General features: G+C 40.9%; 1 protein-coding gene and 1 pseudogene across 3 annotated transcripts in view; both read left to right on the forward strand.

The window, feature by feature from the left end:
• The window catches only part of OSBPL1A (oxysterol binding protein like 1A), a 242,792-nt gene that overhangs the window by 212,595 nt on the left and 8,628 nt on the right, over nucleotides 1–21,569 (forward strand). For all 3 annotated transcript variants that reach the window (XM_012445007.3, XM_064379326.1, XM_021673898.2), the window contains 5 exons: nucleotides 10,976–11,110; nucleotides 12,434–12,531; nucleotides 13,969–14,151; nucleotides 19,866–19,973; nucleotides 20,508–20,597. In XM_012445007.3, coding sequence (XP_012300430.3) covers nucleotides 10,976–11,110; nucleotides 12,434–12,531; nucleotides 13,969–14,151; nucleotides 19,866–19,973; nucleotides 20,508–20,597 — 614 coding nt within the window. The remainder of the gene's footprint in view (nucleotides 1–10,975; nucleotides 11,111–12,433; nucleotides 12,532–13,968; nucleotides 14,152–19,865; nucleotides 19,974–20,507; nucleotides 20,598–21,569) is intronic.
• Nucleotides 21,411–21,529, forward strand: LOC135276180 (5S ribosomal RNA; annotated as a pseudogene).

The raw sequence follows: 21,569 nt of genomic DNA on the forward strand, positions 1-21,569 counted from the left end.
TTCCAAAACTGATGACATCCTTCTTTTCTTCTCCCAGTCTGTTTGGGCAGGATTATGTTATCAAAATGTCAGATTATACAACGTGAAATGAATACTTTACATAACTGGAATTCAACCCTAAATCTCTTTGTGGCTGAAGCTTTTACCAAACAAACAAATCTCCAGCGCCTGAGAACTAACCCTGACACTGCTTAGTCATTTGAAGCCTTCGCTTGTTTCTTCATGCGTTGCCCCTTCGTCACAGGATGCTTTAATCTCAAAGCCTTTGTCCTGTGGGTACCTGGTTCCCGTCCTCCTCTTCTCCTTCATCCCTTTGTTCTAGCGGCTTTTTCAGCGGGGCTCAGCCAGAGGTTAGGTCGTGGGTGTTCACGCTCAGTGACTTAGGCAACCAGCCCCAGGACCTCAGCACAAAATTTGAGGAGGTCCTTGGGCTCAAGGCCATGCGCACACCGACCTTGTGTGTGTTAGATGTCTTGAAGTAATAGGATAGTCCTGGATTATTGCAAGAGGTGACAAAGGTCTGGTATATCATGAATACTGACTATTTAAAGTCTTGTATCATTCTTTTATTTTTATTTATTTATTTATTTTTTGAGACGGAGTTTTGCTCTTGTTACCCAGGCTGGAGTGCAATGGCGCGATCTCGGCTCACCGTAACCTCCGCCTCCCAGATTCAAGCCATTCTTCTGCCTCAGCCTTCTGAGTAGCTGGGATTACAGGAATGTGCTACCACGCCCAGCTAATTTTTGCATTTTTAGTAGAGACAGGTTTCACCATGTTGACCAGGATGGTCTCTATCTCTTAACCTCGTGATCCACCTGCCTCGGCCTCCCAAAGTGCTGGGATTACAGGCATAAGCCTCCGCACACCATTTCCATCAAGTTTTGATTGCCACTGTCATTATGTTAAATAAACACATGAGCAAGCTGTTCTTTAGTAATCGAAAAGCTTATAGTTCCATGTTTCCTTTAACTTGTATTTCCATTTTATCCTTCCTGTAGAATATTAACTCAATTTTTCTACACTCTGAGGGTCTTTTATCAATACTTTATCATACTTCATTATTACAGAAATACGTATAAAAATTAAAATTTAAAAAGCTATATCCTATAAGACTTTAGTACTAAAGGTTTCTTTGCATTGTTATTCTTGTAAATATTAATATTTGAATGATTACAACTGTAAACATATAAAAATTATGTGAAAATATTAACAAAAGGTAAAATGTTATTGAAAAGCATTTTTTTCAGTTGGGGGTTGAGATATCGGAGATGAATATCACTTGCTGCTTGAATGAGACAGGATTTTCAGTAACAATTATGTTCTTGTTTTTGAATAGATGCAAGGATTGAGAGCTTTGCTCATATTAATAGACAGATGGAAGTAGGAGTTTTTTGGGTTTTTAAAAAAATATCCAATAATGTCATTCAGTTCTTTGTCCCCTTTCTCAGCTATATGCCAAAAGTCAGATTATATTAACAAAATTTTTTTTATGTGCTTTATAAGCTAACAACTCAATTAGGACTTCCTTCAGTGTTACTAAAAACACAACTTAGAAAAACTCTAACTTGCACAAGATTTTGTTACCTTTCATTAGTCATTCTTGGCCTCTGGGAAATACATCAGAGAAGCTTTCCCCAAGCTCTCTGGTCTTGATTCATTGAACTGTTTTTATCACTCAGTTGTACCTTGCAATATTGAGAAACGGTTGAGAAAATTGAAATATTTTTCACTGAAGTAAATCTTTGCCAATATGTTTTTGATAAAATGCTTTTATCTCACCATGAATCTTAAGATGTTTCCCACAAACTGAAGATTTAGCTCATTCATTCCAGTACAGAATGTCTGCCACATAACCATGGGGCCAGACCTTATGCCCAGACTTATCCCTGGGTCAGAGTAACTGTCAGAAGGGATGTGATATTATTTTTGGATTCAGATAAACATGTGATACTGTATATGCCACCATGACAACTGTGTTATTCTTGCATTTCAACTCTAAGATAGATGCAGAGCTAGATCAGATTTGGAGCATTGCCAAATCTGGCATGTTATAAATACCAGCTAGAGAGACAGAGGATAGAAGCAGCAAGATAGTTAAACAAAATTTGTTATTTCTACCCCCACACTCTACAGTGGTCTAAAATCAGAATGTTTCAGCCTGGGGAGAAATGGCTTGAAGACCCTATTTCTTTTTCTTTTTTTTTTTTTTTTTTTGAGACGGAGTTTCGCTCTCGTTACCCAGGCTGGAGTGCAATGGCGCGATCTCGGCTCACCGCAACCTCTGCCTCCTGGGTTCAGGCAATTCTCCTGCCTCAGCCTCCTGAGTAGCTGGGATTACAGGCACGCACCACCATGCCCAGCTAATTTTTTGTATTAGTAGAGACGGGGTTTCACCATGTTGACCAGGATGGTCTCTATCTCTTAACCTCGTGATCCACCCACCTCAGCCTCCCAAAGTGCTGGGATTACAGGCTTGAGCCACCGCGCCCGGCCGAAGACCCTATTTCTAATGTCGTGTCTTTCCCTTAACTGAAACAGGCACTCAAGGAGCCCTAATGTAGGTTAATGGTTCCTAAGTCAAACAGGCTTTGCTGATAACAGTACTGTTTCTAAACTTCCCTGTATGGTGCCCTGGAGGTTTTCACATTTCCAGGTATGAATACTGTGCTATGATTCAGGGTGGTAGGGGATTAAGTGCTTTTTTGTTGTTTGCTTTTTTTTTTTTTGTTTTTAAAGTAGCCAAGAGCAACTGTGAATGGGGAAATGAGCAAAGAGGAGCGGCCCGGTCCCTCCAGTCCAGGTGCTATCTGAGGCTTGTCAGTTTCTAGGAAAAAAATGCACTTGGAAGTAGATTCCCTTAAAGCCACAAATGCCAAGTGATCCAGTGCAAGCTTGCAGCCCATGCTCTATCATCTCTTAACATTCCTGTCAAGGTGTTGTCCAGCCTTTGGTTAAGTTCCCCAGCAAGAGGGCTCACGCCACCTGCCAACTCTGAAGATACTCAGCTCCTAAGCAGGAAGACTAGAAAAGGAATATCTTTATGTTCATTAGCATTTTCCTTAGAGCTTTTCTTATCTTTTTCTCTCCGTTTTCCCACTGGTTGCACCGAGGTGCCCACACTTTGGTTCAGTTAACGCATGATGAACATAACCCCTTTTCCTACTCCTCAGCGCCTTCTTTCTGCCTGTGTGTCTTTCACTCTGGCCCCTGTTGTACTCCCCACTGGTCTGTGAGGACTGAGGACAGAAGGCACGAGGGCAGCAGGCTTTTTTCAAACTGCCCATCCAGAGTGGCTCCAGGCAGCTGTCCTGTGATGCCTTAGAGTAACTGCTCTGCATGTAATCAGTGGTATTGAGGTGGCAAGAACCCCTCATGCAGTGATAAACTAATAGATGAGATGCTGTGGAGGGGAGGTAACTGAGTAGCATGAGATGGGAAAAAAGACATTTGGCCCTGCGAGGCCTTACCATGCAAGAACGATGAATTTTTTCATCCTCGGTAGCTGTGGGAGGTAGAGGTGTCGTAGAGGAAACATCCAGTGCCAACTCTGTCTTGCAGGAGGCACGGCTCTATCCAAGGGATAGTCGACCACCGCCAGCCCCTGGCTGATGTGGAGAAAGAGCCCTGGGACCCACCAGAGTTTGGGTCATACACGCCAGTGAGCACCCTGCCCACAGCTGCTGTCTGGGCAACAGAGCAGCAGACACACCTAGCCTAGCACCTGAGGGGATTTTCTCTCTATAACCCAGGTCTTAAGTAGTTGCACTTCTATCCGTTACAATGGTAGACTTGACATTTCTGCAGTATTTCCAGTTTCAGTTGAGCTCACACTTGACCTTGCTCTCAGGTTTCTCTAGTGCTGAAGTGAAGAAGCAGCCTTCTGTCCTTCTCAGTTTGTCAGCTGATGAGCAATTGCAACTAGGAGTTTCTGCAGTTTCATCATTGGTTGCTATTAATTTGCATGGATAAATTTAAACTTTGCTCTTAGCTGGGTCATAGGTTGAATTGCTGGGCATAAATGTTTAACTTTTCCAGCTGCCTGAAGCTCTCAATTATAGAAGTATTCTAGGCAGGCCGGTTGCGATGGCTCACGCCTGTAATCCCAGCACTTTGGGAGGCTGAGCCGGGTGGATCATGAGGTCAAGAGATCAAGACCAGTCTGGCCAACATGCTGAAACTCCATCTCTACTAAAAATGCAAAAATTAGCTGGGCATAGTGGCGGGAGAATCGCTTGAACCCAGGAGGCAGAGGTTGCAGTAAGCCAAAATTGCGCCATTGCACTCCAGCCTGGGCAACAAGAGCGAAACGCTGTCTCAAAAAAGAAAAAAAAAAAAGTATTCTAGGCAGTGTTTCTTCCTGAAGCTTGATCTTCATAATGTGAATTGTTGCTTTTCTTATTATTGGAATATACTCACACATTAGTTGTATAAAATAGAGAATGCAACACCAGACTTCATTGGATTGGAAGTGAAAATGATGCATCAATGAATTTCCAAGAGGTCTAAGAGGGAAGGAAATAAAATATACGTTGTGTCAGTGAGTTTTTCAGTGCCTCTCTAGGGAAATGTAGGTTTTAGCAATTGAAAAATTGTAAGATTATTTAAAAATAATTACAGATGATGGAGGCAATACAATTGCAAGTAAGTTGCTGTATTTTAAAATAGCATGTTACTCTCTGCGAAGGTCCAGGTGGTTTTTATGGCAATCTGGGTTCTGCCTCTCATTCCCTCTGTGGTTTGACCCAGCCATGTGCCTTTTCCTTTTCTTGAGTGCTTTCCTTCTGAGTTACTAAAAGAAATGGAAAGCTGTTTAAATTATTATAGATTATAATGTTTTATTCAAAGAGCCTTTGAGAATTTTAGGAGCTTTTCAAATGATTAAAAAATAAATCTACTTATTGAATTGATGATAAACCCACATCCTTGGTGCCTTGGTCTCCAGACTTCACACTACCCTCTTTGTCATTGACTTGGAACCCCTGGAAAGCCTGGGTGGCCGGTGTTGAGCAGCCCGTGGCTGTGGACACCTGCCTGCCCCAACCTGCTGTGCTGTTGTCCCACGGAGCTGGATGTGGAGAAATGGCAGTGCACGCACCATTACTTTAGAGTTGAAAGATTACATCCCTAGGCCAGTATTCCTGAGAAAGCAAATTTGCTTGGAGGGAAGCACTGCTATCTCATAAATACCAAAATGTCAGCCCCGGTCCATCTGTTCCTTCCTCAGTGAGTATATGATAGTCCTTAGAGCATTTTTCAGGAAAAACAAATTCAAAATTAGACTTACAGGTAAAGCTCTTCATTTCTTTAATGAATAAATTTTTTTTTTTTTTAGAGGGAGTCTTGCTCTGTTGCCCAGGCTGGAGTGCAATCACACAATCTCAGCTCACTGCAACCTCCACCTCCTGGGTTCAAGTGATTCTTCTGCGTCAGCCTCCCGAGTAGCTGGGACTACAGGCACCTGCCACCATGTCCAGCTAATGTTTTTTTTTTTGTAGTTTTAGTTGAGACGGGTTTCAGCATATTGGCCAGGCTGATCTCAGACTCCTGACCTTATGATCTGCCCTCCTGGGCCTCCCAAAGTGCTGGGATTACAGGCGTGAGCCACCACGCCCAGCCTATTGTTAGGTTTTAAAGTAACATCTCGTTTTACCCTTGATTAGAATAGGAGTGCATGTTCATTTTAGGAAATCTGGAAAATACAGAAAAGCATAAGGAAGGTTATTAGGATTCCCTATGCCCTCAACTCTTAGAGATACCCACTGTTAACTTTTATGTTACTATCTTCTAGCATTTGTTTCTACGGCTATAAAAACATATTTAACAGTACTAGACTATTTTTGAACATGTTGCTTTGTAACCTTTTTCTTCTAGATTTTAAAGTGAATATTTAGAATAAGGAAAAATCACAAGTTTTGAAATGTACATATCACTATTACCACAATAATGTTGTTAATGCCTAGTAACACAAATAATGTAAATCCAAAATTGTTACAGACTTTTATTAATTGCCTTAATACTCTTCTGTACTTTTTTTTTTTTTTTTAACTCTTTTTTGGCTTTACAGTCTCTTTTATCACATGTGACTGTGACTATGATATTTTCTGTAACAGGACTGATCAAAATTAGTTTTTTTTACAATTTTAGTTTTTAAGACAGGGTCTTGCTCTGTCACTCAGGCTGGATTGCAGTGGCACGAACATGACTCTGTGATCTCCTGAGCTGCAGCAAGCCTTCACCTGGGCCTCCCGAGTAGCTGGGACCACAGATGCACGCCCCCACGCTTGGCAGGTTTTCTGATTTTTTTGTAGAGATGGAGTCTCACTTTGCTTCACAGGCTGGTCTCAAATTCCTGGGCTCAAGTGATCCTCATGCCGTGGTCTCCCAAAGTGGCGAGATTACAAGTATCAGCCACCATGCTTGGCCTAATTTTATTTTATTTTATTTAAAAAAAAAAAATGTTTTTTTTGAGACGGAGTTTTGCTCTTGTCGCCCAGGCTGCAGTGCAGTGGCACGATCTCAGCTCACTGCAGCCTCCGCCTCCCGGGTTCAAGCGATTCTCCTACCTCAGCCTCCTGAGTAGCTGGGACTACAGGTGCCCTCCACCACGCCCAGCTAATTTTTGTATTTTTAGTAGACACAGGGTTTCACCACTTTGGCCAGGCTGGTCTCAAACTCCTGACCTCAGGTGATCCACCCGCCTCAGCCTCCTAAAGTGCTGGGATTACAGACGTGAGCCACTGCGCCTGGCCTATTTTTAAAAAAGACTTTTACTTTATAAAGCAGTTTTCAGTTCACAGCAAAATTGAGAGGAAGGTGCAGAGAGTTCCCACATACTCCCTGGCCCCACACATGTATAGCCTCCCCATTGTCAGCGTCCCTCACCAGGAGGGCCCATTTCTTAGACTGGTGAACCTGCGATACATCAAGGTTTACCCCAAGGTCATAGTTTACACTAGGGCTCACTCTTGGTGTTCTGTGTTCATGTAATGACGTGTGTCCAACATTATAGTAACATACAGAGTGTCCTGCCTTGAAAATCCCCTTTGCTCTGCCTGTTCATCCCTCCTCCTTACCCTGGGCAACCACTGACCTTTTTCCTGTCTCCAGTTTTGTCTTATCTAGCATGTCATACAATTGGAATCATATTGGCTTTTTTTTCTTAGTAATAGCCGTCTAAGTTTCCTCCGTGTCTTTTCCTGACTTGATAACTCATTTCTTTTTGGTGCTGAATAATATTCCAAAAGTAACCAACGTTTTACTCAGCATTTAGCTGTGTCAGCCGTCATGCATTATTAAGTAAAGTCTTTGTCTTCAAAGAGCTTTCCATTGAAGGAGGCGGGAAGTGCAGTGTGTGACAAATGCCTGAAAAGGGAAAAGTCAAGGGACAGTGAGAATGCAGGGTGCGTCTGGAGCGGGTCACACCTGCAATGCTCCCCAATCTCTGAGGTGATGGGGGAATGTAGACGAGGTATAAGATAGTGCCCTTTCTCAAGGAGTTGTATTACTACACTGTCGCAAGATAAGCTGATTACCATGCATACCATTAACAGTAGGTAATAGAATCTAATCTATGATCAAAAAAAAATTAAATAAGCATGCTTTTGACTCAGAAACTCTGCTTAGAGAAATCTACTTAATTGTGTTACTCTACATGTAGCAAGATAAGCTGGTTACCACACATACCATAACAGTAGGTAATAGAATCTAATCTATGATCAAATGCTCAGTCGTGAGCAGTATATTTTGGTACTCTAGCAGTTGGAAGGAGTGGCAAATCAGTGGGTGCTGCAATACTTGAAGAGGAAAGACTTGAACTGGGCCTTGAAATCTGGGTAGGATGTAGAGGAATAAAGGGAAGAGAACAGGGCATTCCAGGTCAAGTGGTTGTTTGTAATGGGGCTTTTACTCCAGCACCTGGCACATAGTAGGCACTCAGTTAAATATGTGTTTAATGAAAGCATGAACATGACAGAAGGAACAAATTGGAAGTAATACACCTCTTTTAGCGTCAGAGATGTTGACTGTCATGCAGCATTGCTGGGAGTATAAATTGGTAAAGGCATTTTGGAAAGCATTCAGCTTGGTACTATCTGTAAAAAAAAAAAAAATTAAATGAGCGTTTTGGACCCAGAAACTCCACTTAGAGAAATCTTCTACTTAAAAGCCATATTTGCCTGTATTCTTAAAGATATATGAATATGGACATATATGGACTTTGTTTTAAATTTAATAAACACATATATAGCATTACTAATGTGCCCAGAACTACACTTTATGATAGTTACTATTATAACACTATTATATTATATGATAGATAGTTTATGATAGATACTATTATATCCAATTTCCTCATCAATAAGTACTTAGTACTTATTGATGAGGAAACTGGAACAGCGTTCAATTTGGTCAAAGCTACACAGCTAGTAAATGGTGAACCCAGCAGTGGAACTCAGTCTGGTTCAGTGGTCTTACCCTTACACTATCCTGTGATTACAAAGAACTTGAAAGACTCAATGTATGGATCTTACATGTGTGTAAGACCCCCCTAAAAGATCCCCAGAACACAGCGGAAGTGTCAGTACGTAGAGCTGATGCCACGCATTAAAACAAGCAAATCTTGGCTGGGTGCAGTGGCTCACACCTGTAATCCCAGCCCTTTGGGAGGCTGAGGCAGGCAAATCACCTTAGGTCAGGAGTTTGAGACCAGCTTGGCCAACATGGTGAAACCTTGTCTCTACTAAAAATACAAAAAATTAGCTGGGCGTGGTGCCACACGCCTGTAGTTTCAGCTACTTGAGAGGCTGAGGCAGGAGAATTGCTTGAATCTGCGAAGTGGAGGTTGCAGTGAGCCAAGATCATGCCATTGCATTCCAGCCTGGTCGACAGGAGCGAAACACCGTCTCAAAAGAAAAAGAAAAAGAAAGTGTGAATATAAATCAAGATGGTGTAGCGTATGTGTGTGTTGTTTTGTCTCTGGGGAGAGGAGTAGGAAAGGGAAGTAAAGAGATATTTTCATGTTTTTATTTCAATGTTATTATATTTTATACTAAGATAGTTATGTATTTCCCAATTAGTTTTTTTAATAGAAAAAAAATATTTTTTATTGAAAAATAGAAGAAGGCCAGCTTCTGTGGCTCACACGTGTAATGTCAGTACTTTGGGAGGCTGAGGTGGGAGGATCAGATCCCTTGAGGTCAGGAGTTCGAGACCAGCCTGGCCTGTCTCTACTAAAAAAAATACAAAAATTATCTGGGTCTGGTGGTGCGCATCTGTAATCCCAGCTACTACTATAGAGGCTGAGGCAAGAGAATCACGTGAACCTGGGAGGCAGAGGTTACACTGAGCCAAGATCGTGCCACTGCACTCCATCCTGGGTGACAGAGTGAGACTCCATCTCAAAAAAAAAAAAAAAAAAAAGAAGAAAGAGAGGATGGGACATTTCAATTAAGACAAGCCTTGGCAGTCCCAGTTTTTTTTTTTTGACTTGTCCCCAGCAGTGAATCTCTGGGCTTAATGAGCTCTTAGAGTGTATGTAGTTGAGCCTTCTTTTATTTCTCTGTATACATTCCCGTTTTCCCTCATCTCCCCAGTGAGGCAGCAATAAATTTACCTTTTCTTTTAATTAGGCTTAGGTGTTACATGTCTGTTTGTGTGCTGCAGTATTTTATGATAATGAATGAGCTTATTTTCTTTGAATGTGCTCCAGTTTCGATTCTGCGAAGGTTGCGTTATTTTTAATTTGAAAGCTCAATGGGACGTGGATATTTAGGGGGAAAAGTCAGAGCTAAGTCAGGTGGCATCCAGCCTGACTGCACCTCAGGACTGTTCACCTGCCCACACGACCAGCCAGCAGGCCTCATAAAAGACCTGATTCCCAAGGGAATGGTCGCTAGAAGTTTGGGAAGATCGTTGGAATATTCCAGTAAATACCAAGATAAGTGTGTTACTTAATGAATTTTGTAAAGGCCTCACCAGAATATTACATGCTGGTGGCACATGGTAAACAGAGTTGAAGAGCTGCAGTTCAGGTCAGAAACTTTCTTCCTAATTGTTAAATTATTTTTGAGAGTCTACTGTTGTGGCGGCATTCTGGTAGACAGAATTTAAAATCTGTTCTGTAAAACATGCAGTGGCCTGCTAGTACCCTAGACCATAATTTATACTGGATTAATGTGCTCAGATAAGCTCAGTGTTATCATTTCATTTCATTTCATTGTCATTTCAAAAGCTGTGAAATTTCTTTTGGAAAATTACCCAGAAGAAATGGTATGTGTGGTTCATCTTTAGCCCATTGTTACAAGATAAATGTAGACATATTGAAGTTTTAACACATATGTTTGAACAGACAGCAATCCATGACTTGAACAGCCCCAGAGCTGAAGCAGTTCCACACTCCACTGAGAAGGCAGGAAGGGGAGCTTTTGGGAGGTGTTCATTGAGGGAGCCAGACAAAAACTATATACAATTGGTGAAAGTGTCACGTCCCTAGATAGAGGTTTGGCGGTTTCTGATTGGTGAAGCCTAAGTCGACAGGGAGGGGTTTCAGTTTGTTTATGTAGGAACTCAAGGCACTGGAGTCTTCTCCAGTCATTAATGGCCCTGCAGTTAATTCTTTTTACACCACTATGAAGAGTTTTGCTCTGTCTCCATCGCCTTTGTCTCCCATTTCCTAATTCTGATGTAAGGCAGACTGATTAATAGTCATCCGCTCTCGCTCGCCAGCAGATAGTGAGCTCCCTGAAGCCAAGGAGACTGGGCAGTCTTTGTATTTCCTCCTTCAAGGCCTAGAAGGTTATACTCCATGGTATTAGGTGCTCTGGAAGGATTTTGTGAAAATGAACCAATGTTTATGAAATGTCATGGGTTGCTAGTTGCTGTTCTGTCCTTTCCAGGAGGATGTTATGTAAAGATAACAGTAGGTTTGTTTGCTATGTATATTGGACATAACAGTTTCAATTTTCTGGTTAAATAGGAACTATCCAAGATCACGATGCCAGTTATATTTAATGAGCCTCTGAGCTTCCTACAGCGCCTAACTGAATACATGGAGCATACTTACCTCATCCACAAGGCCAGTTCACTCTCTGATCCTGTGGAAAGGATGCAGGTATGAGCCAAGGGAGGAAAAGGTCTAGGGCATAGAGACCTCTGTACCCATCCCGCCGTGAACATACACACGTTCACACAATTAGTGTTAAATTCAGTGTGAGGTTGGGAAATGTTATCAAAGCTTAGTTGCATGTCTGGAGTGTCCTCTGGTCAGGGTGACACCATCATGCAAAGACCAATGAGTATTATAGGAGAAACGGGAGGTGGCCCATAAGCAAACCTGGATATTAGTGGGCTTTTTCTAAATCTTTAGTTTAGAAAGTAGTGTTGGCTGGGCGCGGTGGCTCATGCCTGTAATCCAAGCACTCTGGGAGGCCAAGGCGGGTGGATCACAAGGTCAGGAGTTCGAGACCAGCCTGACCAACATGGAGAAACCGTCTCTACTAAAAATACAAAAATGAGCCAGGCATGGTGACCCGCGCCTGTAATCGCTATTACTCAGGAGGCTGGGGCAGGAGAATCGCTTGAACCCGGGAGGCAGAGGTTGCAGTGAGCCAAGATTGCACCACTGTACTCCAGACTGGGTGACAGAGCAAAACTCCACCTCAAAAAAAAAAAAAAAGAGAAAGAAAAGAAAAGGAAAGAAAGTAGAGTTGTGTTGAGGGAAGAATCGAACCTTTCTTCTTCCAGACTTTCTTGGGGTATTTCCAAGAATAGGTTAACACACACACACACACACACACACAAAAAAAAAAAAAAATTGAAAAATATGTTTGTACTTACTTGTGTATGTAAATATATATCCATTGCTATATGTTAAGAGACAGCAAGGAACTGCACTTTTTAATTTTTTAGATGGAAGATGTTTGTGTTGTACATGGATGGACTGGGTAGAGGCCGAGTATAGTAGGCGCATTGTTCCCCTTCAGCAAAGCAAGAGCATTCTAAACTGAGGCTTTCTGTTCTTTCATTTCTATAAATCAGCATTTTCCAACCTCATTGGACTTAACACCAATTAAGGTGTGGAGTTTTATATCTCTCTCCCCAATCCTGGAGAAATTTTTTACTTATAAAAAATATTAAATGAATTAAACCTAAGTTTGGACTTGGTTTTTTAAGAGTCCTTGAGAGGATTTGAAGCCCTGTTAGAGTGTGATGAAAACCATGGTTGGGAATAACACTATAGGAAGTGACTCGAAGTAATTTTCATTCTGAATATCCAGATTTCCATGTTCCACTGCTAGAGCCATGTTAAAACTCCAAAGTAATTAAACTCCTCAAAATAATTCGTAAATTACTGTCTTCGGCAAAATTTTAGTTCCTAAAAGAATGCAGAGCGAGTTCAGCTATTTTTGACTTGTTCTCATGCTCTGTCCCACAGTGTGTAGCTGCGTTTGCTGTATCTGCTGTTGCTTCTCAGTGGGAACGGACTGGAAAGCCTTTCAACCCACTGCTGGGAGAGACTTATGAATTAGTGCGGTGAGGCCTTTCACTCGCATGCTTTATATAGCCTTGCAGATGAAGAGGAGAAATACATACGTATTGGTCATGGCCAATAACAATTATATATAACTGGAGCAAGTTAACAATTTTGATGTTTGTTTCTAGGATACTTACTATTTTAGAGACTGTCAAAAAATATTGAAACATACATAAAAGGTACCATTATAAGAAATAATTGCAAGGATTTCAGTATTCCTGATTACATGGGATTAATTACCCTCCTTTTCTCCTTATGTAGATCATAAGATATGATCAAGTTTTTAAAAATAATCATTTAAAATATATTAGCTGGGTATGGTGGCACATGCCTGTAGTCCCAGCTACTTGAGAGGCTGAGGCAGCAGGATCTCTTGAGCCCAGGAGCTCTGGGCTGTAGTACGCTCTGCTGGTGAGGTATCCACACTAAGTTTGGCATGAATATGGTGACCTCCCAGGAGAGGGAGTCACAAATGGAACAGCTCAAAACTCCGGGGCTGGTCAGTAGTGGGACTGCACTCATGATTAGCCACTGCACTCCAGCCTGGGCAACAGTGAGACCCTCTTATAAAAACATCTCTTTATAAAAAATATTAATAAAACCTATTAGCATAAGTATATATTGTTTGCATAAGCTAATGACTACATCTGTAAGTGCAGGTCTGTTTACTTGAGCTAGCTTGTGTCTTGTTTATACATGATTAAGGAATTTTATTTGGCTTTAGTTTTTCTATGTGTTCCTCTTCTTCTCTGCACAAGTTTTGACCTCATTTATTGCCTAGATGTTTGAAAGTGGACACATTAGATTTCTCTATTTTAATGTAACAGGAATAATATGTTTTAAATTTACATAATATTTTTTCATGCAAATCATTCAAATTCATGTGGCTGTTCTTTATTTTAATTTGTTCAAGTAGTTAGCATTACAACATTGGATTTGGTGGTTTGGGTTGCATTTGTATAATTTCTCATAGGTTAAGTTCTTTCATTGCAATGAGAATAAAGAATTGTTGGCCGGATGCGATGGCTCATGCTTGTAATCCCAGCACTTTGGGAGACCGAGGCGGGTGGATCACAAGGTCAGGAGTTCAAGACCAGCCTGACAAGCATGGTGAAACCCTGTCTCTACTAAAAATACAAAAATTATTGGGCATGGTGACGGGCACCTGTAGTCCCAGCTACTCAGGAGGCTGAGGCAGGAGAATTGCTTGAACCCGGGAGGCAGAGGTTGCAGTGAACCGAGATCGCACCACTGCACTCCACCCTGAGCACAGAGCGAGACTCCATCTCAAAACACACACACACACACACACACACACACACACACACACACACACACACACACACACAAAAGAATCGTTTACTTGAAAGGGCAATTATGTACATGTTTAATGATAGAGTTAATTATAATGTTGCTTTTTTTTTTTTAATCTTAAGAGATGACCTTGGATTTAGACTTATCTCGGAACAAGTCAGCCATCACCCACCAATCAGTGCGTTTCACGCTGAAGGATTAAACAATGACTTCATCTTTCATGGCTCAATCTATCCCAAACTGAAATTCTGGGGGAAGAGTGTAGAAGCGGAACCCAAAGGAACCATCACCTTGGAGCTCCTTGAGTGAGTTCTAATTAAGCCATTAAACCCTTTTTATATATACCTACCTGATACTGTAGACATGCACACTCACCTGACCTTATTGTTCAAAAGCTGGGGAAAAAGAAACAGCTTTCATATAGTGCAAACTATCTACCTCTATGTGAAAGAATTTGAGAAACATGGCAGTAGCCATTGCTAATTAATCTGGGTATGTGTAAATAGTTGAACTTGATGTTTGACTCTGGTGTTGGGATCTATTTTAAGATCGATGGAGTTAATTGCTTCATGACAGTTCTTATGAAACATGCTTTTTTATATCCTTGTGCCAATGTTTTGTTTAAAGATCTTTCAAAATGAATTCACTCTGAGAAATAATGAAATGACAATTGTGGTGCATGTTAGGCGTTAGATAAATTGGGAGTTCTCTTCTTCTGCAAGATGAGCTTTAAATCCACAATGAATTCCAGTTAGGATAGAATCAGCATACAATACCCTATCTCTTTAACACTGATTACAGCTAGAAACACCCGGACAGAAGACTTAAAGCAACAACCCGAGGACTCTGAAATGTAAATAGTAGCAGGCAGATTGGAGAGAGAAGTTAAAACCTGAAGACCAATAGGGCAGTGAGTTTACTGGTTTTATATATTTCTCTCAAATCTCCTGGCTTAGAATCAGAGCAGCAAATTGCAGAACTGGGCATTGGAGGCAGACAGAAAAAGTTCTAAGAGTAACTCTCTCTTTCTAATTAAAGGACCTAGAAAGATACCCTTGCAGGAAGTAGAGACTAGGGGAAATCCTGTTTTATTTTTATCTCACAGCCTTGCCCCAAAGCAAGCCCTAGGGTTTGTAGCTACACTCCAGCAGCAACGGTGGCTGTGGCAATCACACATGTGCCTCAAACTCAGACAGAGTCCTTCTCTTTGGCCAGAGGAACCGAATAAAGGAACCTCTAGGGTCCAAAGAGTGTGAGAGAATCCCTGTAATCCCAGCACTTGTATTTCTGTTCTTGTTTTTCTTTCTTTTCCTATAATCCCAGTACTTGTTTTTCCGTTACTAGTTTTTCTTTGTTTTCTTTTACTTCTTTGCCCCAGAGGAAGACCTAGTTGTGGAAGATACAGGACAGAGCAGAGAGGCTCAAACCCCAGCTTGCCAGACAGAGGGCAGAGGAAGGGCCCCCTGGTGACTAAGAGTATTGGGAAAACCACAAAGAGGAGGGAGCTCAAGAAAGGGATCCCCTAAAGCTGTGTATGAGTTCCTAAGATCATCCCTACATACATGCATTGAAATGACCCAGAAGGGTACACAAGGGCCTCAGGATCTGAAATACTGGGTGGCCTGAGATCCAGGTCTCTGGATGGCTATTGAGGGGTGAACCTGAGCAGCACTACAGAGGCTTTGAGAATGCAACTGACACTGGAATCAAAGCCCACAGGAGGAGGGTCAGGACTTCTGGCCTGAAACTCTGTTAATTGCCTACTAAAACAAAATTTTTAACAATCAATATTCTCCAGAAGAGGTTAAGAGGACAGGGTTTCATAATAATCAGGTGTCCGGAATACAGTCCAGAATCATTCAGCATACCCAGAAACAGGAAGATCTCAAGGAACTAAAATAGAAAAGGCAGTCAACATACTCCAACCCAAACCTGATCCAGATACTGTCATTTGTATCCGAGATGTAAAGTAGCTCCACAAGAGAAAGGTGGACACTCTCAAAGGAGCAGAAAGACATTCTAGCAAAAAAATAAATAAAATGGTATTTTTCGAAATTTTAGTACTGAAAGTATAGTAATAGAAATATAATAACTGGGATAGGCTCAATGGTAGAATGCATATGTCAATATATTTACAGGATGTGTATGTTGAAAACCACAAGATACTGTTGAAAGTAATCCAGGATTACCTGAGTAATGTGCCTCGATATATTTTGAAGCCTCAATTATAGTTAAGATGTTGGTTCTCCCCTCACTGATCTATAAGCAATCTGTGTGAACCACACTCCAAATCAAAATCCCTAGATGATTTTTAATAGATATAGAGAAGTTGATTCTAAGTTTGTATGAAAAGGCAAATGACATAGAATAGCCAAAATAATTTTGAAAAGGAACAGAATTGATGGACTCCCACTACCCAGTTTTAAGACTTAACACTAAAACTGTTGTAATCAAGACAGTGTGGTTGTGGCCAGAGTAAAGACTGCATAGATTAATGCAGCAAGGAAGAGAATCCAGAAATTGACATGCAGAAATGTGGTCCCTTGATTTTTACGAAGGTGCAAAGGCAATACAGCTAAGAAGAATAGTCCTTTCCACAGACAACCGTCTGTACTATGGAGACAGTGGACGGCTATATGTTAAGAAATGAACCTCAAACTAGACCTCACACCTTCTACAAAAATCAGCTCAAAATAGATCATAGGCTAAAATAAAATTTAAAACTAAGGCTTTTGGAAGAAAACATAGGAGAAAATCTTACAACTTTAGATTAGGCAAAGAACTCTTATGAATATGATACCAAAATTACAACCCATGAAAGACAAAAATTGATAAATTGTATTTTATTGAAATAAAAAACATATTCTTTGAAAGATACTGCTCAGATAATGAAAAGATAAGCTATAAAATAGTAAAAATTATTTGCAAATCATATAGCCATAAAAGGACTTGTAGCCAGACTATATAAAGAATTCTTAAAACTCAATAAGAAATGATAAGGTTGGGCGTGGTGCCTCATGCCTGTAATCTCAGCACTTTGGGAGGCTGAGGTGGGAGGATCACTTGAGCCCAGGAGTTTGAGACCAGCCTGGGCAACATAGTGAGTCCTTGTTTCTACTAAAACATTTTAAAAATAGCAAAGTGTGGTGACACGCACCTATAATCCCATTTACTTGAGAGGCTGAGGTGGGAGGATCGCTCAAGCCCAGGAGTTCGAGGCTGCAGTGAGCCATGATTGTGCCACTACACTCCAGCCTGGACAACAGAGTTGAGACCCTGTCTCTGAAACAAAAAAAAAAGAACAACCCATTAAATAATTGGGCAAAAATTGAACAGATAGTTCACCAAAAAAAAAACCACAAAAAAAGTATATATATATGGCAAATAAGCACATGAATATATATATATATATATATGGCTATATATATATAGGGCAAATAAGCACACGAAAAAATGCTGCCAGCTGATTGCAGTGGCTCACACCTATAATTCCCAGTTACTTAGGAGGCTGAGGCAGGAGGGCAGGAGGATTGCTTGAGGCCTGGAGTTCAAGACCAGCCTGGGCAACAAAGACTCTGTCTTTTAAAAAATAAAATAAATTTAGCCAGGCATGGGGGCACATGTCTGTAGTCATAGCTACTTGGGAGGGTGAGGCAGGAGGATCACTTGAGCTGAGGAGTTCAAGGCTGCAGTGAGCTGTGATCCACCATTGCACTCCATCCTAGATGGTAGAGTAAGACCTCATCTCTAAAAAATAAATAAAAATTTTAAAAAAGATGTTCAACAGCATCAGTTATTAGATAACTACAAAGTTAAAATGACAATGAGTTATCCATATACCTATTATAATGTCCAAAATCAAAATAATTGTAAAAATTGACAATACCAAGTGCTAACAAGGATGTGGAACAACTAGAAATCTCATACAGATTGAGTATCCCTTTTCTAAAATATACCAGAAGCATTTTGGATTTTGGATATTTTCAGATTTTGGGGTATTTGCAGTATACCTACCAGTTTAGCATCTCAAATCCAAAATTCCAAAATCTGAAATGCTCCAGTGAGCATTTCCTTTGAGTGTCATGTCAATGCTTACAAAGTTTCAGATTCTGGAGCATTTCAGATTTCCAGTTTTTGAATTTGGAATGCTCAACCTGTGTATTGTTGGTGTTGTAATGTAAAATGGTAGAGCCACCCCAGAGAACAATTTGGCAGTTTTTTATATAGTTAACTGTTTACCGCATGACTCAGCAAGCCTACTCCTAGATACTTACCTTAGAGAAATGGAAACTTACGTTCATCCCAAAACCTGTATACAAATGTTTATAGTAGTATTATTCATCATCACCAAAAACTGAAAACAGCCCACATGCCCTTCAGTGGGTGAATGGCCACTGTGGCACATCCATATAGCGGAATCCTACTCAGCACAAAGGAAGAATGAATTATTGACACGTAGACCAACACAGGAGTTTCAGGTGCATTATACAAATTGAAGATGCAATCTCAAAAGGTAATCTACATGCATATGATGTCTGGAAAAGGAAAAACTATTGCAATGGAGAACAGATTAGTTGCTGGGGATCAGGAATGAGTTAGAGATCCAGGGATTAAGAGTGGAGAAAGAGCTGACTACAGGAGAAGCATAAGCGAAGTCTTTGCGGGTGGAGGAGTTGTTTAGGATTCTGATTGTGTTGGTGGTGGTTACAAAGATCTGTACAAATGTAGACCTGAACACCAACAAAAATGAATTTTATGTAAATTAAAAAACACATATCTAAGGAAAATACAAAGGTGTAGTGGCTCATGCCTGTAATCCCAGCACTTTAGGAGGCCAAAGCAGGTGGATCACCTGAGGAGTTCTAGATCAGCCTGGCCAACATAGTGAAACCCTGACTCTACTAAAAATACAAAAATTAGCTGGGCGTGGTGGTGTGTGCCTATAATCCCAGCTACTCAGGAGGCTGAGGCATGAGAATCACTTGAACCTGGGAGGCAGATGTTGCAGTGAGCCAAAATCGCACAACTGCACTCCAGCCTGGATGACAAAGTGAGACTCCATCTCAAAAAAAAAAAATAAACGAATAATAAAACTTTTTCTTTTTTTAACTTTTATTTTAGGTTTGGGGGTACATGTATGGGTTTGTTCTATCCATAAACTGTTGTCATGGGGGTTTGTTGTACAGATTATTTCATCACCCAGGTACTAAGCCTAGTACCCAGTAGTTTTTCTGATCCTCTCCCTCCTGTCAACCTCCTCTCTGAAGCAGGCCCCAGTGTCTGTCCCCTTCTTTGTGTCCATTAGTTCACATCATTCAGCTCCCACTTATAAATGAGAACATGTGGCATTTGATTTTCTGTTCCTGAGTTAGGTTGCTAAGGACAATGGCCTCCAGCTCCTCCATATTCCCGGAAAAGACATGAATCTCGTTCTTTTTTATGACTACATAGTATTCCATGGTGTATGTGTGCCATATTTTCTTTATCCAATCTGTCATTGGTGGGCATTCAGGTTGATTCCATGTTTTTGCTATTGTGAATAAGTGCTGCAGTGAACACTCACGTGCACGTGTCTTTATGGTAGAGTGATTTCTATTCCTCTAGCTATATAGGATTATAAAGTCAGAGTTTATTCACATAGCTGAGTTTTTCCCTTTGGTGAGCTGGAGGGTACTTTCTCTAGAAAGTGCTAAATATACTTTTTATTTTCTGTCTGTAGCTTTTTAAAAATGTTTCATGACACTTTTGAATGCTTAAAATGATTATGTACGTAGTTTATTTGGAGTTTGGTGGAAGTATATAATTTTTTCTTAAGCTGTTACTTCCTTTTAAGAAATAATGGGCAAATGATCTGAATTTTGCTGTGAGTTAACATCAATAGAATTTTGACACTCTGAGGACTTAGCGATCTCGAGCAGCCTAGTTTGTTATCCTGAGTAGCGGCATTTGGAGCAAGTGCACTTTTTAAATAAAGTGATACCTCTCACTTACTTTTTTGGGATTGGTTTTGTTTTTTTAGACACAATGAGGCATATACGTGGACAAATCCCACCTGCTGTGTGCATAATATTATTGTGGGTAAACTCTGGATCGAACAGTACGGCAATGTGGAAATCATAAACCACAGGTAAGGCACCTTCGGGCACTTCATCCGTTCCTTCGCTTTCATCAAGCAGTTTTAGTGGACTTCAGTTTTTTTGTTTTGTTTGTTTTTAAAGAAAAGCTCTAGAACAGGCTGATGGAAATTTAACAATCAGGCAATAGAGCTAACTCTTAAATGACCAGGAGTCCATTTATTTAATAAAGAGGGTTCATTAACGTCTCTAAGGAAGACTGTGAACCTTAATTCCAATCTCAGTTCATTTTGCTTCCTTTGTTTAGTAGGGGCAAAGGAGATGGGGCATGGAAGTTACTAGAAGGAGCTGGGCACCCATTCTACTTTGTTAACTTAGGCAAGTCACTAATTCTTTCTGCACCTCCCATCTCTTTTCGTTATGGTGGGAACATTACCAGTCGAGGATTAATCATTATCACCTTAGTATGAGCCTGGCACACACAAAATCCGTAAACAGTAGCTGCTGCTAGAAAAGTTATCACAGTTATTTTTCTTCCTGCTGCATTGGTAATAAATGATAATCCGGACTTACTATTTTCTTTATAGGACTGGGGACAAATGTGTGTTGAATTTTAAGCCATGTGGCCTTTTTGGTAAGGAATTACACAAAGTTGAAGGCTACATTCAAGATAAAAGGTAAAATTTCCATTTTAAATGTTGAATAGTATACATTTTGTTCACTAGATAAAATGTCAGTATTGAAATATATTGTTGGCCGGACATGGTGGCTCATGCCTGTAATCTCAACACTTTGGGAGACCGAGGCGGGTGGATCACGAGGTCAGGAGTTTGAGACCAGCCTGGCCAGCATAGTGAAACCCCGTCTCTACTGAAAATACAAAAAAATTAGCTGGGTGGGGTGGTGGGAGCCTGTAATCCTGGCTACTCCGGAGGCTGAGGCAGGAGAATCGCTTAGACCTGGGAGACGGAGGTTGCGGTGAGCCGAGATTGCACCACTGCACTCCAGCCTGAGTGACAGCGAGACTCTGTCTCAAAGAAAAAGCAAACAAACAAACGTTGCTATAACCTAGGAAACGAGCATTCTGATAAGTTGAAAAATCTTTCTTCTACAAGTGTATTTCATTAAAGAACACGATTTGGTTGGGCACAGTGGCTCACACCTGTATTCCCAGCATTTTGGGAGGCTGAGTGGGGAGGATTGCTTGCAGCCAGTTCAAGACCAGCCTGGATAACATAGTGAGACCCATCTCTACAAAAAAATGTTTTTTAATTAGGTAGGCGTGGTGGTACATGCCTGTGGATCCAGTTACTCTGGAGGCTAAGGTGGGAAGAACCCTTGAGCCCAAGAGGTTGAGGCTACACTGAGCCATGATTACACCACTGCACTCCAGTCTGAGTGACAGAGTGAGACCTTGTCTCAAAAAATAAAAATAATAGAAAATCTGATTCGTACACACCTTTATAGTAATCTTCAATTATAGCAAAACAGTTTACGGCCATGCCACCCTGAACGTGCCTGATCTCATCTGCTCTTAGAAGCTAAGCAGGGTCAGGCCTGGTTAGGACTTGGCTGGGAGTCCACATGGGAATACCGGGTGCTGTCGGCTTTCAAAAAACAAACACTGGTTTGTTAACTAAACTTCCATT

Source organism: Aotus nancymaae, unplaced genomic scaffold, assembly GCF_030222135.1.
Source record: "Aotus nancymaae isolate 86718 unplaced genomic scaffold, 86718_ANA_hifiasm-v0.15.2.pri h1tg000020l, whole genome shotgun sequence".
Classification (NCBI taxonomy): domain Eukaryota; kingdom Metazoa; phylum Chordata; class Mammalia; order Primates; family Aotidae; genus Aotus; species Aotus nancymaae.